Source organism: Monodelphis domestica, chromosome 2 (genome assembly GCF_027887165.1).
Source record: "Monodelphis domestica isolate mMonDom1 chromosome 2, mMonDom1.pri, whole genome shotgun sequence".
Lineage (NCBI taxonomy): Eukaryota > Metazoa > Chordata > Mammalia > Didelphimorphia > Didelphidae > Monodelphis > Monodelphis domestica.
The window spans coordinates 412008323-412023829 of NC_077228.1; the positions used below are offsets into that span (position 1 = coordinate 412008323).

Below are 15507 nucleotides of genomic sequence, written 5' to 3' on the forward strand. Positions count from 1 at the left end.
GATGGTTCTTCATATTTGTGGGATGGAATTTGAGGTACTGGTGCTGCAGTGGTCATAGAATTCAAGACATTGTGCTATGGCTCATTACCTAGTAATCTTAGTGCTCAAGGAGCAGAGTTGGTGAAATTGAAGCAAGCCTGTCTTCTAGCTGAGGGTAAAAGTGCTATTATTTTTAGAGACTCTTGGTATGCTTTTTCAGTATGTCATGTAACAGGAAAGATCTGGAAACAATAAGGTTTTATTACTGCATAGGGAAAACTAATTGCACATGCAGAAATAATAACTGAGTTGTTGGATGCTATTCAAAAACCTAAACAGCTAGCAGTGATCCATTGCAGAAGTCATACTTGTGGCAGAGATTTAGTTTCTAAAGGAAATCATAGAGCTATATAACTGCTAAGTATGCAGCCTGGAACACACCCGTATATATAATGAATTTGTCAACTACTGAGTCTGATGATTTAGAAAAGGCTTATGTAGACTCAGAAATTCAGAAGTGGAAGGAGAAGTTTGGAGCAAGGAATGAAGATGGAATGAGTTCCAGACACTGGAAAATCGCTGTTACCAAAAGATTTATATACCTATTTGTGTCAAACTATTCACACAAAAGGTCATTTTGGTACTTAAGCTATAGTAGATTCTGTAAAAATGCAATGGGTAGCACCAGGAATAAGTACTATTGCAAATAAGATCTGCACTAGTTGTTCTGTTTGCCAAAAATTCAATCAAGGTACATTCAGAAAGAAAGGTTTAGGTGGTAGACATTTGGCATATTGTCCATTTGAGAGTTCGCAAATAGATTACATAAACATGTCAAAAGCTGGAAGATACAAGTTTTGTCTTGTAATTGTAGACAAATTAACAAAGTGGCCTCAAGCTTTTCCATCTAATACTAATACAGCTAGCTTTGCGGTGAAAGTGTTACTTAAGGAAATTGTTCCTAGGTTTGGTGTACCAATTACCATAGATTGTGATAAAGGATCTCATTTTACACAAGAGATTCTAAAAAGATTCTATGAGAATCTAGGAATAACACCTAAGTATCATATTCCTTATCATCCATAAAGTTAAGGTCAAGTGGAGCATGTGAATAGGGAACTCAAGACTATGGAGGGGAAAATTTGTGCTAAAACATCTAAAATGGCCAGATATTCTTCCCATAGCTTTGTTTTACCTATATATGAGAACAAGAGCAGATTTACATGTATCATCCCATGAAATGATTTTTGGACATGTTCCACTACAGGCAGACTTGTAAGACAGTTTATACATTTCTCTTAGGTGGTGATTATCACATTGCTTCATATTTAAGTGCATTGCAACAACAGCTTAGAGAACTGCATGATATGGGAGTATTGATCTGGCCCACTGGATTATTCTCTTCATAATTTTCAATCAGGTGATATGATGTATGTGAAAAAATCTGCAAAAACATCAGCAACACAAGAAAGTTGGGTAGGATCTTATAAAATTGTGTTACTTTCACCATCTTCAGTGAAAGTATTAGGAAGAGATTTGTGATATCATTGTTCCCATGTTAAATTAGCTCATGGAATTGATAATGAAAATATAGGAATTGTTGAAGAAGAGAATGAAGAAGAATAATTCATGGAAAGCTGAGATTCATAAGTCAAATGGAGTCTGCAGTCAAAAAGATCAGTAAGAAGAGCACAATTCCAGTGGAAGAGGACATTTGGATGGAAGAGGACATTACTGTTGAAGAGAAGGATTCAGAAAATTGATGGACATTGTAAAGAGACTAAGACTTACAAATATTAAGCAAATAAAGACTTTGCAGAGAATTTTCAATGAAGAGGATCAAGTAATTGATGGACTAATGATTCTAAGGCATTTGGGTTATGTAATATAGTAACATAACATATATTCATAAGCATTCACCAGAACATATTATTACCATGGATTTTGGAGAGGAAGAGTACTTCAAACAAGATGAGAAGAGGAATAATCTGAAGTTTGATAAGTATATTGCATGTAACAGTAACATTAACATAGCACTAACACAACACAACATAATATAGCATGAATAACAATATAATAACATACACAGAAACATAAACATGGTTAGGATACATTGATTCACTATTGAATGAAACAATGTATAGCTAGGTACTAACAATGTTAGAATTAGTTATGTAGTTTTAGTTAGAATTAGTAGTTAGTTACTAACAAAGAATAGTTAGCTACTTAGAATTTAGTTAGTTTAGAATAGTAATAGTATAGGTAAATAAGATTAGTTATAGGAGATTTTAATAAGATAGGGCTATAGTTAGATAGATTATATAGTTAGATAGATAGTTAGATAGATTAGAGTTTAAGATTGATAAGATAAGGTAATATACTGTAGAGTAAGGAGGAGAGACCCTATGTTTGAGAAGTCAGGCTGATTGACAGATTTAGCCTGAAGAGCAGTGGAGGAGGGGCAAAAAGAATGCTGACATTTTTTTTTTAATCCTTACCTTCTGTCTTGGAGCCAATGTATTGGCTATTGGCTCCAAGGCAGAAGAGTGGTAAGGGCTAGGCAATGGGGGTCAAGTGACTTACCCAGAGTCACACAGCTGGGAAGTGTCTGAGGCCAGATTTGAACCCAGGACCTCCGGTCTCTAGGTCTGGCTCTCAATCCACGGAGCCACCCAGCTGCCCCCAATGCTGACATTTCTGAGGAGTGTATAGAACTCTGAAGCCAACTGACAGGACTGCTTCTAGTCTGGGATGTGAAGGAGGAAGGTGGATTTTCTGGAAGCTGAGAAGGAGCCTATCCAGTTGGGACCTGTCTTCCTTTTGGGACCCCAAAATACCTCCACTGAGACTCTTCAGCAACAGTTACCTAAATTCTCAAGAAGGATTTACATTTGAGTCTCTCTGACCAAAGCCAACCAGATCCTTCTTTTGGATCTCTCTCTCCCTTGCCTGTTACTTGAACTGTACCTTAGGATTTAGTTAGTTTTAACAGTAGGATCAAGAAGCAGTTGGCAAAAAGAGAGGCCAGGACCCAGAAGCTTCTGGCCTCTAGACTCTGAAGGCCAATCTGCAAGAGGGGAAACCCTTAGGGCTCCCCTTCACCCACTTCCCTTTTCCCTCACACCTCTGCCATTACTTGCCTCACTTGACCCCAAATAAATCATTTAGAAATATTTGAACTTTGGGTTTGGGCCTGTCTTAGATAATCTAACAAGGGGATTAGATTAAAATAGTGTGAGACAGGATTTCAGCGAAATCCTGTCTTTATTTGTGACAACCCAAAACCCTGGGCTTGTCATATTTCTCGCAAGAAGGGGGTTGATTCCAAACCCCTGTGACTCAATATCTCTGACCAAGGAAACTGCCCTTCTTTCCTTGACAATTGGCCATACCTAAACTCCCAGGGGTTGATAGTTGATGTCCCCTTGGGAGGTGGAAATTACAAGGAGTCATCTTGCCTAACAGAGATTTGACATCAAGGGCCCTAAGCTCCTCTGAGGGAGGCAGAGTGCCACCTCATTGAATCAATCCCTCTCCAGTCTCCCATCCTCCATTTCTCAAGATAGCATCTCATTGGAGTCACATCCTTTCTAAGGAGACAGCACCTGGCTTACCTCTCCTCATAAGTAATGGAGAAGAAAAATAATCCCTTCACTCTCTCTCCCCTCTTTCCCTCCTTCTTTTATCTCCTCCATTACAATATTAACTACATTACAAAATACATTGCAACATACATAACATCATATATTACATAGTACACATGACATAACAGATCACACATCACACAAAAATGCAAATACATATGTAAATATGTGTACATAGCATGTATTAGACTTAGCATAGCAGAATTGTATCATAGTGCATGCATGTTATATATGTAACATATAACATGAAATGCATGTGTGTACAACACACATGTATACACTGAATATATTATGTGTATGTATGTAAAACATAAATAGATCATATTTGATAAGTTCTTTACATAAAATAAGGTTATGTTTAATTTTTATTTATTGTTAAATGTATTTTGCATAAGCAAGTTTGATGGCTTGGTTTAATTTTTTTTATAAAACTTATGCAATGTTGTGTTTGTTGTATTTTTTCAAAATTTTTATCTAAGTTTGCTGTTTATACATTGTAATAGTAATAGAATTTTCTGTATTAGTTGATAAGAGTAGTATTTTATGATTTTAACATTTTGCATGAAATTTGTATTTTGATTTTGATGTTATTTGCTTGTTTGACTTTTTCATCTCTTTGATCTGTATTTTGAACTCTGTAATTGTTTATTGTATAATTTCCTTTTTCCTTTCCTTGATTAAATCCTTAGAATAGCATAGTATTAGATAGGATAAGAAGATAGATGAATGTAGGTTGTTAATTATTTGGGGTAAGAATTTTAGTTTAAAGAAAATATAAATTTGTTAGTGCACAAATACACAAAGAACACAAATAGTGTTGAAAACTTGTGCAAAGGGGGGAACTGTTATAAAGATATAGGAAATTAGCAGGAACAAGAGCAAGTTGCAAAGCAGGAGCAGGAAATCTTGCAGGGTCCAAGAGCAAGATTTCAAAACTCCAAAGAGGACACAGACAGTTTCTTCTCAGGAGGAGATAGTTAAGAAGTCAGGAGCTGAGTAAAAGTCTAGGCTTTCTAGGGTGGACCTAGATAGCTAGCCAGTTCTCTATCCTGTGGCTTTTCCTCATGATCCCTTCTGTCCCTGGGAATCCTACTGATGCTGAGAGGTTTACCAGCAGATCTACTCAAGACTACAAGAGGACAACTGTCAGTGAGACTTCCTTTGACCCTTCTTCCTGTAACCTTCAAGTCTTTCCCAATTTTATATACTAAGGGGCTTAAAATTAAATAGTTGTAGTTAGCTAGATTTGTAAGTAGTGATATTATTAGATAGTGGGGTTAGCAATTTGGTTTTGGGTTTAAAATAGATCATTCTAATTCCCTTCCCCTCCTTCCCCTATCCTAAAATAAACTGTTACTTAATTATATTTATAGTTTATACTGATTACTTAATATACTTATATCAAAGGTAAGCAGAGAGCTAGGATTAGCTAGAGAAGAAGGTGTGTGACCTGCCATGTGGCTTTGTGTCTTTTCTTTCTCTGATCCACTTTTTACTATTTAATAAATCATTATAAATTAAAATACAGTCTCCAGAGCATTGTAATTTTAACAGTACTTTAACATATATTTTTTTAATAACTGGATTGTTCATTTATTTTTATTAAAAAATCAGAGATGTCCTTGAAAGTACCAAAGGTATTCTCTAACAGCCGAGGCTTAAAAAGATATGCCATTTATGCTACTCAGCAACTACAAGAGTATTTTAAAGTTCTATTTAGTGTAGTCTAGGTACCAGCTAAACAACAAAGCAATGAATCTCATGCCTTTTTCTAGGACTTGAAGCTATAGAATGTTAAGATGTAGCCCCATTCTTTTTAGCTAAGATACTATAAAGAACAGACTCTCTAATCTCTAACTTCATCATCCCTGACTCCCAGTGAGAGTTGAGGACTGGTGAAAATTATTCATTCATAATTTATCTGACACTTTATTCTGCTGGGACTAATTTTTTTTCTCTATTTCTTTTTTTTCCCCCATTTTTTTAAAAGGTCATGGCTTTGGTCTCACTCTGATCAGAAGAGGAGCTTTGAACTGCTCCATTCTGATGTGGGTCTGTTCATTTTTCTTTAGGCAATCTAGTGGATCCTTTCTCCCAGGGACTCACTATTCCAATGCCAAACAATATGACTCTCCAATTAGCTCTGCCCACTGGAGCTCAGGATTCCTTATCTTAAGAGATCTAGGAGTCAGAGTCTCTGAGTTTCTGGGATTCAGGTGTGAGTCACTATGCCTGCTGCCTTGTCCCTATTTCAATGCAGGCACATACCTGAAAGTTTAGGCTGTGTCTTCTTCTTTTTACTGGAAACTTTTAAGAACTCATCATCAAGCAAATCATTGGCACATGCTCTTTTGTCAGGATCTGGTTCAAAACAGTGCAATATGAAAGCCTTGGCCTCTGCTGACATGGACTCGGGGATCTCTGGGTGTATCTTGAACATTCCCACCTAAGAGAAAGAAAAAATAAGTGGAATGACATCTTCTTACCTCCTATGCATACATCTTATTCATTAAATCCCCTAACTAAAAGATATCTTACTTTCAAAGATTAACAGAATAATTAGTAAATCTGGCAACAGATCCAGACATTTCAAAGTCATAAGTCAGTGCTCTGCCCACTAGAATTTATTGTGAACATCACTAGATTCTGGCAAGATTTTCATAAATGAAATAGTGAAGATGGAATTTGTTAGTATTGATTAAGAACTGATATTTTATGTTCCTCACCTACTTTTTTCCATTTCACAACACTTGCCTTTTAACTTAATTAACACACATAAAAAAGCATAATTATGCTTTTTACCTTCAAAATTGTCCTATTTATATCTGTGATTCCTTTTAAACTTCATTCCATTTTAAAAAGTTATTAAAAAAATGTATCCACAAGTGTCCCATTTCCTTTTTACTCTCCTTTCATCACAGAAGGCATTATCTGAAAGACAGATATGTTCTTACAAATGAAGTGTCCCATATTTTAACTCATCTATTTAAGAGAGAATTATTACCTTTATTTTATACTAATTTGAAAATTTCCCATTATAAGCTTTATTCTCTTTATTTATTGATATTTTCATGCTTTTGATCCAGGATACATGATTTTTAAAAAGTAGCCTTAATGGGTTCTAAATGAATTGCTCATGTGTTTTCTGCTTAAGGACATAAAAAAATGACAAGCTGGGAGGACTGAACAAAAACTGAATAGAATTTATAAGGTAGAATAAGCACTAAAAATGTTTGTCAATAAATTTTGCTGTCACTAGTAGAAGACATTAAAATAAAATATGTATTCACTCCTTTTTTTACCTATTATTATGATTAGTTAACAGCACATAAGAATTTAGAGATTAAGTAATTTATGAAGTGATAGTAAGTTTTCTTACTCTTTCTAAAGTAGAGATATTGTAATGAAGGTTTTATTTTATACCTATAAAAATATTAAAAATCTTGGATGTCACAGGGAAGCAGGATGGTATATCTGAACAAATACTGATGTTGTAGGTTGAAAAATTGGTTTCCAGTTCTAGCTCTACCATTAATGTGCTTTGCACAAATCACTTGCTCTCTGAATCTTAGTCTTTTCATCTACAAAATGTGAGCATAGGGTCTCTAATAACTTAAATAAAAACACTAAAATATTGACAAACTCAAATGAATAGAAAAATGACTAATCATGGTTCAAGAGAAAAGAGAAAAAAATTTTAGATCCTCTTGGGTGACAAACGGTAGATAATAGGTACGGAATGATGCATATACTGTCAGACATGGAGGCTTTGTTGGTTGAGTTTTGCTTTATTAATACAAGGGATTCAGTAGCAAGAAGGGCAGATATTAGTATAATAGAAATAAATGGGATGTTGAAAAAAGGAATAAGTAAAAGTTAAAGGGAGGAGGGAAATGGGAATATTTTACTAACACATCTCTAAGATTTTTTCTAGCTCCCAACATCTATGATTATAAATTTCTATAAGATATACTACCCTGTATGGTTTGATAAATTCAAAGATGACTAAAAATGAACATTAGATCAGATTAAGCCCCATTAATTACAACCCAAGGGTAGAAATCATATGATATGGAAAAATATACATTAAAATTTTCCCAAATGGGATGGATTTTACAGTGGAAAAAATAGCATAACATCTATCAAAATGACCATTTCTATAAAAGAGAATAACAATGTGTTTTTTTAAACCTGGGGTCCATGTACTTAAGTAGAAAAAAATACATATTTATTTAAATATAACTGATTTCAATACAATTAGATATACTTTCTGGGGGGGGTTCCATAAACCTAATTAGGGAAATATTATATATTTATTTAAATATAATTAGGTTCTTTTGTAATGCCATGTATTTTTCTTATGCATCTAAAACATGATTCTGAGAATAGGCCTATAGGCCTCACCAAACTATCACCATGTTAAAAAAAAAAAGGGTAAGAATTACTGACATGGGGGCAGCTTGGTAGATCAGTGGATTGAAAACCAGGCCTAGAGATAAGAGGTCCTGTGGTTCAAATCCAGCCTCAGATACTTCCTAGCTATGTTACCTTGGCAAGCTACTTAACCCCCATTGCCTAGTCCTTAGTACTTTTCTGCCTTGGAAGCAATATACAGTATCGAATGTAAAAGGGAAGGCAAGGGCTTAAAAAAAAAGTAAAGAACTACTGGCATGGTGGATCAAGTGTTAACCATGGAGACAAGGAGCACTGGGCTCTATGTGATTATGGCTAACCCATTTAATATCTCAGAGTCCCTGATAAATGCTCCTAATACTATAGAAGAATTGTAAATATTTATCAGTGAAGAAAGTTTCTATTCTGGGAGGTCTCCCGTGCTAATGAAATCACAGGTCTGGGCACCTGCCACTTTCCCCACCCCACAGTCTCTACCCACCAAGATGTAAAGTCCACTTTGGTAGAAGAATAGCATAGAAGGCATGGTGGAACTTTGTGGCTGGGGAATTTTCCTCCCAATTTATTTGATTTGTTAGCCTGAAGAACACAGGAAGAGCTTCTCTTTCCAAAGACCCAAATAGGGATGGTGCTGGTGCTGGTGCTGGTGGTGCTTGTTAAAACTGGGCTAACCAAGCCTCTTCTCTCGGGTTGTGAAGGGACAAAGGAAATTTTGTGGATTCAATAAATTTTCCCACTGCTGTGATAAGTTCTTGCATAACTTCCCTAAAGAGTTATTTCCTATGTCAGGCAGGATGTTGAAGGAGGAATAAGGGAACAGGAATTAAGGTTTATTGTATTACTATAATGATAATAATATTACTTTACAAAAAAAAAACTGCCTTGAGACTACTAGTCAAGATAAATGATTACTTAAGCCAGGAAAGTAGGAGAAAATGTTGGTTATATTTATTTTATACCTGCAAATTTCCCAAAGGGAAGTCTGGTGAAATATTTTTTGTAGGCTAATAAGTTTTTTTATTCTTGGTCTTCAAGGATAATTTACATATTCTTTGTTCCCCAAAGATCACAACTCACTTTCCTTGTTTCAAAAGATTGTTATTCAAGTAGCATTGCTAAAAAGGATATGAAGGGCATATACATTTAATCCTATTTTAGAATTGAGAAAACTAAAATATTGAAGTAATAGTCAACATTTTGACATTTTTTCATATCAATCCAGCCAAGCAGATAATGCAATTATGATTATGTCTATTTTACAGATGAAACGACTGGGCTTTACAGAATTTTAAACCACTTTCTAGGGTGATGCAACAAGTTGAAGAGAGAGGATTCAAACTCATCTTCCAACTCCAAAAATAGTGTTAAATCTCTTGCCTTCAAAAGTAATAAATATTCTTTCTAAAATAACACACTGCCTCTGGCATGTTACAGAGTTTTGTTTAAGGGTACATCTACTTATATTAGCAGAAAGAATCAGTTTTCAGATTGTATTACACACACACACACACACACACACACACACACACACACACACACACAATCTGTTTGCTGGATCTTCAGATGGAACACATCTCTTCCCCAGCCTCTAAGATAATTGATTAGATGGTCAAAATACTCTCTTTAGTTCAGGGCAAGTGAAAATGCTACTCACTCCAATTAACTGAATGGTCAGATAATTCAGATAATTTTATAAACTGAATCAAAAAGGCATTGAATTTAGACTCAAACCACCTAGATTTGAATTCTGGTTCTAACAATTACTAGCAATATAAACCTGGGCAAGTCACCCAATCTCTTGGAGGCACAGCTATCCAAGGTGACACAATAAGTGGTGGTGGCAAGACTCAGAATTAGGAAGGTTACACTTTCTAAATGGGTATTATGAGAAATTTGAACTTCACAAATATAAAAATTCCATATATGTATTAGTTATAATTAAGGACTTCAGTGGTCATTATAGCCTCCGACAGAATAAAAGGAAAGGTAGAGGGAGCATAAGAAATAGAAATTTTGGTACTTGATTGCTTAGTGGCAACTATGGTAACAAGCTCTAACAAAGTCTGGCTAGTTGAAAACATAATTTAAATGCGCTCCTATTTTTTTTCCAGACTTCTTATATCCATACTATATATCTCACATCATATAAACTAGTGAGAAACCTATGAATATAGCCTTTCCCCAGTATATATTATATAATATGTTGTCATACTAAGGTTTCATTATTTAAATCCAGGTTTGTTGCATCATATATGATCTAGAAACATATTTCCAAAATTTTCAATATCTTTGAGAAAAGTATATAAAAGACACATATATACATGCATTTAGTACCTAACCATCAATTCTTCTGCATATTAGTTTAAATAAGATATTATGTGAAACATGGTATCTAAGAAAAATCTGACCTTGAACATAGCTGCTTGAGGTTCTCCCAATTCATAAAATGGTGGTTTTCCTGTGGCCATTTCGATGATCGTACAGCCCAAAGACCATATGTCTGCTGCTTTTCCATATCCTCTTGGTCCTTTATCTATTATTTCTGGTGCCATATATTGAAGTGTACCTGGAAATAGTTCAAATGTATTTTCTAATGAGTTTATTTCCTTAGTGATGGGAAAGTAGTTTGTAAAATGTGCTTTGAGTTTTAGTTTCCATCTTTGCTGGTCTCTACCTTCTACTGGTGGGGAGGAAAAGGGTCTCATAAGATTTTTTTTTTACTACAGTACATAGTAATAGTACTAAAATAGTACAATTAAAAAAATCCTTTTATAAAGGTAACAAAAATGGATGATCAACATTATTTGATAACAAGGACATGCTCTCCTATTTCCCAGGCAGTGGCTAATAGGGCAAAAACATGTTAAGTGATTCTCCCCAAAGTCCAGCAAAATATCAGAAGCATGACAAAGAAGAGAACTTGTAATTTCTTTTCTTTTTCCTTTTCTTCTTCTTCTTCTTTTTATTTTTTTGCAAGTATCATGCTCCACTCAGATACTATGACAGGGAAAGACTTCTAAGACACTATGTTGAATTAATTTGAAATTCTGAATCTTTTGCTACATGAGTCATTTCAATACTTTCTGTTTCTTGACCAAAGTGCAGGGCTTTTCATTATATAAATGTCATCAACAACTTTTACAAATTACTCTTATGCCATTACCCATTAATGTAAAAACAAACAAAACTACTTCTGCAAAGAACTAAAGTAATTTCTTTAATTTTATACCTTTAAAACTCAAGAATTAATTATTAATAAAATTAGCAGCATTAGAATAATCAAAACTCAACTACAATAACAAATGTTACTTAGCCTTTTTATCCCACAATATCCAGTTCCAGGGAACTATTAATACTTAAGAACATGATTTGGTTTTTGTTTGTTTTTTTCAATTTAAATGGACAAAAAAACTAGGGAAAGGGGGCGGGGCAGCAATGTGACTCAGTGGATTGAGAGCCAGGTTTAGAGACAGGAGATCCTGGGTTCAAATGTATACGAGTCACTTAACCCCCCATTGCATAGCTCTTACTGCTCTTTTGCCTTGGAACCAATACATAGTATTGATTCTAAGACAGAAGGTAGGAGGTTTTTTTTGTTGTTGTTGTTTTGTTTTTAAACCAAATACTTAACAACTAAGGAAAGAACTTGTATGATCTTTAACCCAGATTAGAGTCCTAACTTTCCCCAAAAATTTACATACATTTAATGTAAGACTGGCAAAATAAATCATTTCCTTCATTTCCTGCTAAAGAAAAGAACCCAGATTACAGCCCTCCTGAATTATCTAGGTCTCTATATTCAACCAGATAGTGCTACAGGGGACCTTACTCTCTTTTTATTCTTTATGGATCTAAGGCAGAATGAATGAGCTGATATTAAACTGTATTAATGGTAAACAATTATTGTTTTTTAATTTGTCAGTAAACATGTATTATGTACTTATTAGGCCCTAGGCACTGGGCTAAGTACTAGAGCTACAAAGAAAGGTAAAAACAGTTCTCCTTCTCATAGAGCTCACAGTCTAAGGGCGGAGAGACACCATGTAGAAAGGTACAAACAAGATACAGATAAGAGAAACTGGAAATGATCATGAGAAGGAAGGCCCTGGAATCAAGGGGGATTGGGAAAGGCTTCCTGTAGATGAGATTTTCCCTGGGACTTGAAAGAAGTTAGCAAAGTCAGGAGGAAGAGATAAGGAGGGAGAGTATCCTAGAGCCTGAGGAGAGCCAATGAAAATGTCAAGTGGGTGTCCCTGAACAACTTTCAGGGATCCAGGAGAAAAAAAAACACCATTCATAAGCAAAGGATAAACTATGGGAGTGGAAACACCGAGAAAAAGCAACTGCCTGAATACAGAGGTTGAGGGGACAAGACAGAGGATAGACTTTAAATGAACACTCTAATGCAAATACTATCAACAAAGCAATGGGTTCAAATCAAGAAAACATCTAATGCCCAGTGGACTTACGCGTCGGCTATGGGGGGTGGGGGGGAGGAAAAGAAAATGATCTATGTCTTTAACGAATAATGCTTGGAAATGATCAAATAAAATATATTAAAAAAAAAAAGAAAATGTCAAGTGGGTGATGGAGGGTCTTATCTGAGGAACAGCAAGGAAATTCCCGTCACTGGATTGGATAATACTTGGGAGTAGGGTTAGAGAATAAGGTGTAAGAACACTGGAAAAACGGGGAGCAGGGGTGAGCTATGGAGGGCTTTGGACATCTAACAGAAGATATTCTGTTTGATAGGGAGTCACTGGAGTAGGGAGGTGAGATGGCCAAACCTATGTTTAAGGAAGGGCACTTTGATGCCTGAGTAGATATGGCCTGGAGTGGAGAGAGACTTGTGGCAGGAAGACCACCCAGGGATGAAGTCTTGAACTAGGGTGGTGGAAATGTCAGAGGAGAGAAGAAAGGGCAAAAAAGATGTGTCATGAAGAAAACCAAGAGGTCTTGGCAACAAAATGAATATGTGGTGTGAAGGAGAGAGGAGATAGGTATGATAACTGGGTGACTCTGGGAAGATGGTGGTGCTCTGGACAGTAACAAGAAATTATGAAGAGGGGAAGAATTTGTTGGCAAAGATAATGAGTTCAATGTTGGATATGTTGAGTTCAGGATGCCTATACACAAAGAGGCAAAAGCCAGCCCCTGCCTTGGAGGAGCTTACAGTCTTCTGGGGGAGATGGCATGTGAACAAATATATCCAAAGTTCTTAGAATGGTCTAACTTAAGTGGCTTCCATATGCAACTTTCTACTTCTTCCTGTAATTTTGTGATATAAATCTGTTAATAATATTGCATTATCTTCCTCTGTTGGCTATCTTATGACAATTAAAATGGTCTGCCATTCCCTGTTGAATTTAAAAGGGAGAGAAATCAGCACCCTGACCCCTGGACCTCATCTTTAATTTTAAAAAAATTCAGTGTTCTCTGTTTACTCAATAGTGATTGATCAGACTTTAGGAAACAAGATTCATGTCAACTATTCCTACAAGAGACTGACTGAGAAACTAGGTGCCAATATAGTAATCTAGAACTGGCAAAAAGCCATTCCACTAATTATAACACTTCTGTTCAATATCTAAGACCTTTCTTATCAAGGTGTTTGGGGAATGGAATTATCAGAAGTTTTCTTGGAGAACATGGAAAAACTGAGCAAATAGAGTTGGGTATTTTATTTAGGCTTTTTGTCATTGCCCAATCATGTTTCAGTCATGTCCAATTCTTCGTGATCCCATTTTGAGTTTTCTTGTTAAGATACTAGAGTGGTTTGCCATTTCCTTTTCCAGATCATTTTACAGATGAAGAAACTGAGGCAGACAGGTTAAGTAACAAATCCAAGTTCACATAGCTATTAAGTGCCCGAGATTGGATTTGAGCCCAGTGCACTATTCATTGTGCCACCTACCTGCTCATTTGAAAGCCAAAATTAACTATTAACCCCAATACATAATTAAAATAATTTGTTTTGCAGATGTTAAAGTATTGGCCTTCCAGAAACTATTAACTCCACTTCGGAACTTCAATTTATCAGTTACTTTGTAATAATAATAATAATAATAATAATGTAACCAGGTAGTGCAGTGGATAGAACACTGGTCTTGGAATCAAGAAGACTCATCTTCCCAAGTTCAAATCCAGCCTCAGACATTTACTAGCTGTGTGACCCTGGGCAAGTCTCTCAACCCTATCTGTCTCAGTTTCCTCATCAGTCAAATGATCTAGAGAAGGAAATGGCAAACCACACCAGTATCTTTGCCAAGAAAATCCCTAAAAAGTGGTCATGAAGAGTCAGTCTGAAACAACTAGAAACAAACATTTAGGTTTTGGTAGAGCCTAAAAATGTATTATTCCTCCACTGTATTCTTTTCTAGGATACAGAATGTTATTGTCAGTCTGGTACAGTGAGTGTCTCTCTAACTTGACAACACTATATAAACTCTGGACCATTTAAAACTCCACTCTTTTTTTCTGGATTTTTCAGACCACTCTCCTGCGTCTTTGCCATTCATTCTACAACCAACATTGAAAAGTTTGAGATTTAGATTCAGAAACCTGGGCTCAATCCTGCCCAGCTCTATCACTTATTGTTGTTGGATTAGATGCAGGAACTATGTTTTGTATTTCTTTGTATTCCTAGCACAGTGTCTGCTAGTAGGTGCTTAATAAAAATTTACTGACTCTAATTTATAAGAAGATCGATTTCTCTCTGATGGGAGTTAAGAAATTCACTAATCTCTTGATGACTACAGACCTTCCATCAGGTACAGAAGAATATTTACAAACCCTCTCTCAGGATGTTACTTTTGCAGGTAGGAAGGAAAAGAGAACAATCATTTAAGCAGTACCTTCTATGAAACAGGCAATGCCACTCACATTATAACTGGTTCTAATTATCTTCATTATCAGAATGATAGTTTCCAACCTTGTCATCAGGTTCTAGGGGACCCCATTCAGGCTTGAGGTCACTTCTACAATCATATTCTGGGAGAAAGTAATATAGTAGATGGCTCTTTAACCTTGACTCAAAAATAGGGCAATATATTTCTATCCAGTGGAAAACACACAAAACAAAACAAATATCACAGAATTTCAAATTGGGAAAGGACTTGTTTTATCTAGCTCATACTTAAATGAGAAGTTCCAGGCCAATACATCCTATAAGGCATCATCCAGCCTTGGAGATCTCTTCAATAAAGGGAATCTCATCAGCCATTCTATTATGGCTGATGTTTTGTGTTTTGTTGTTTTGTGTGTGTGTGTGTGGTATGGCTTCGTTTGTTAAAGGATTTGCCCCCCCCCCCCACATCAATCCTAAATTTTCTTTTTTGCAACTACCACCCATTTTTCTTGGTTTTCTCAGATAACCCCAGTGGGGCCAAACAGAGTATCAGATATAAACTATCTTCTCCATGGCTGACTTGATTTTTGAGTACTTGAAGTCTTGACGTCTGCTCTATGAACC

General features: G+C 35.7%; 1 protein-coding gene across 4 annotated transcripts in view; it reads right to left on the reverse strand.

Annotated features, from left to right (window-relative positions):
• MAP3K5 (mitogen-activated protein kinase kinase kinase 5) overlaps positions 1-15507 on the reverse strand; it is a 314935-nt gene that overhangs the window by 52061 nt on the left and 247367 nt on the right. For all 4 annotated transcript variants that reach the window (XM_007484616.3, XM_001380729.5, XM_056818868.1 and 1 more), the window contains exons 19-20: positions 10445-10602; positions 5892-6069 (exon numbers count right to left, since the gene is read on the reverse strand). In XM_007484616.3, the coding sequence (XP_007484678.2) occupies positions 5892-6069; positions 10445-10602 (336 nt within the window). The remainder of the gene's footprint in view (positions 1-5891; positions 6070-10444; positions 10603-15507) is intronic.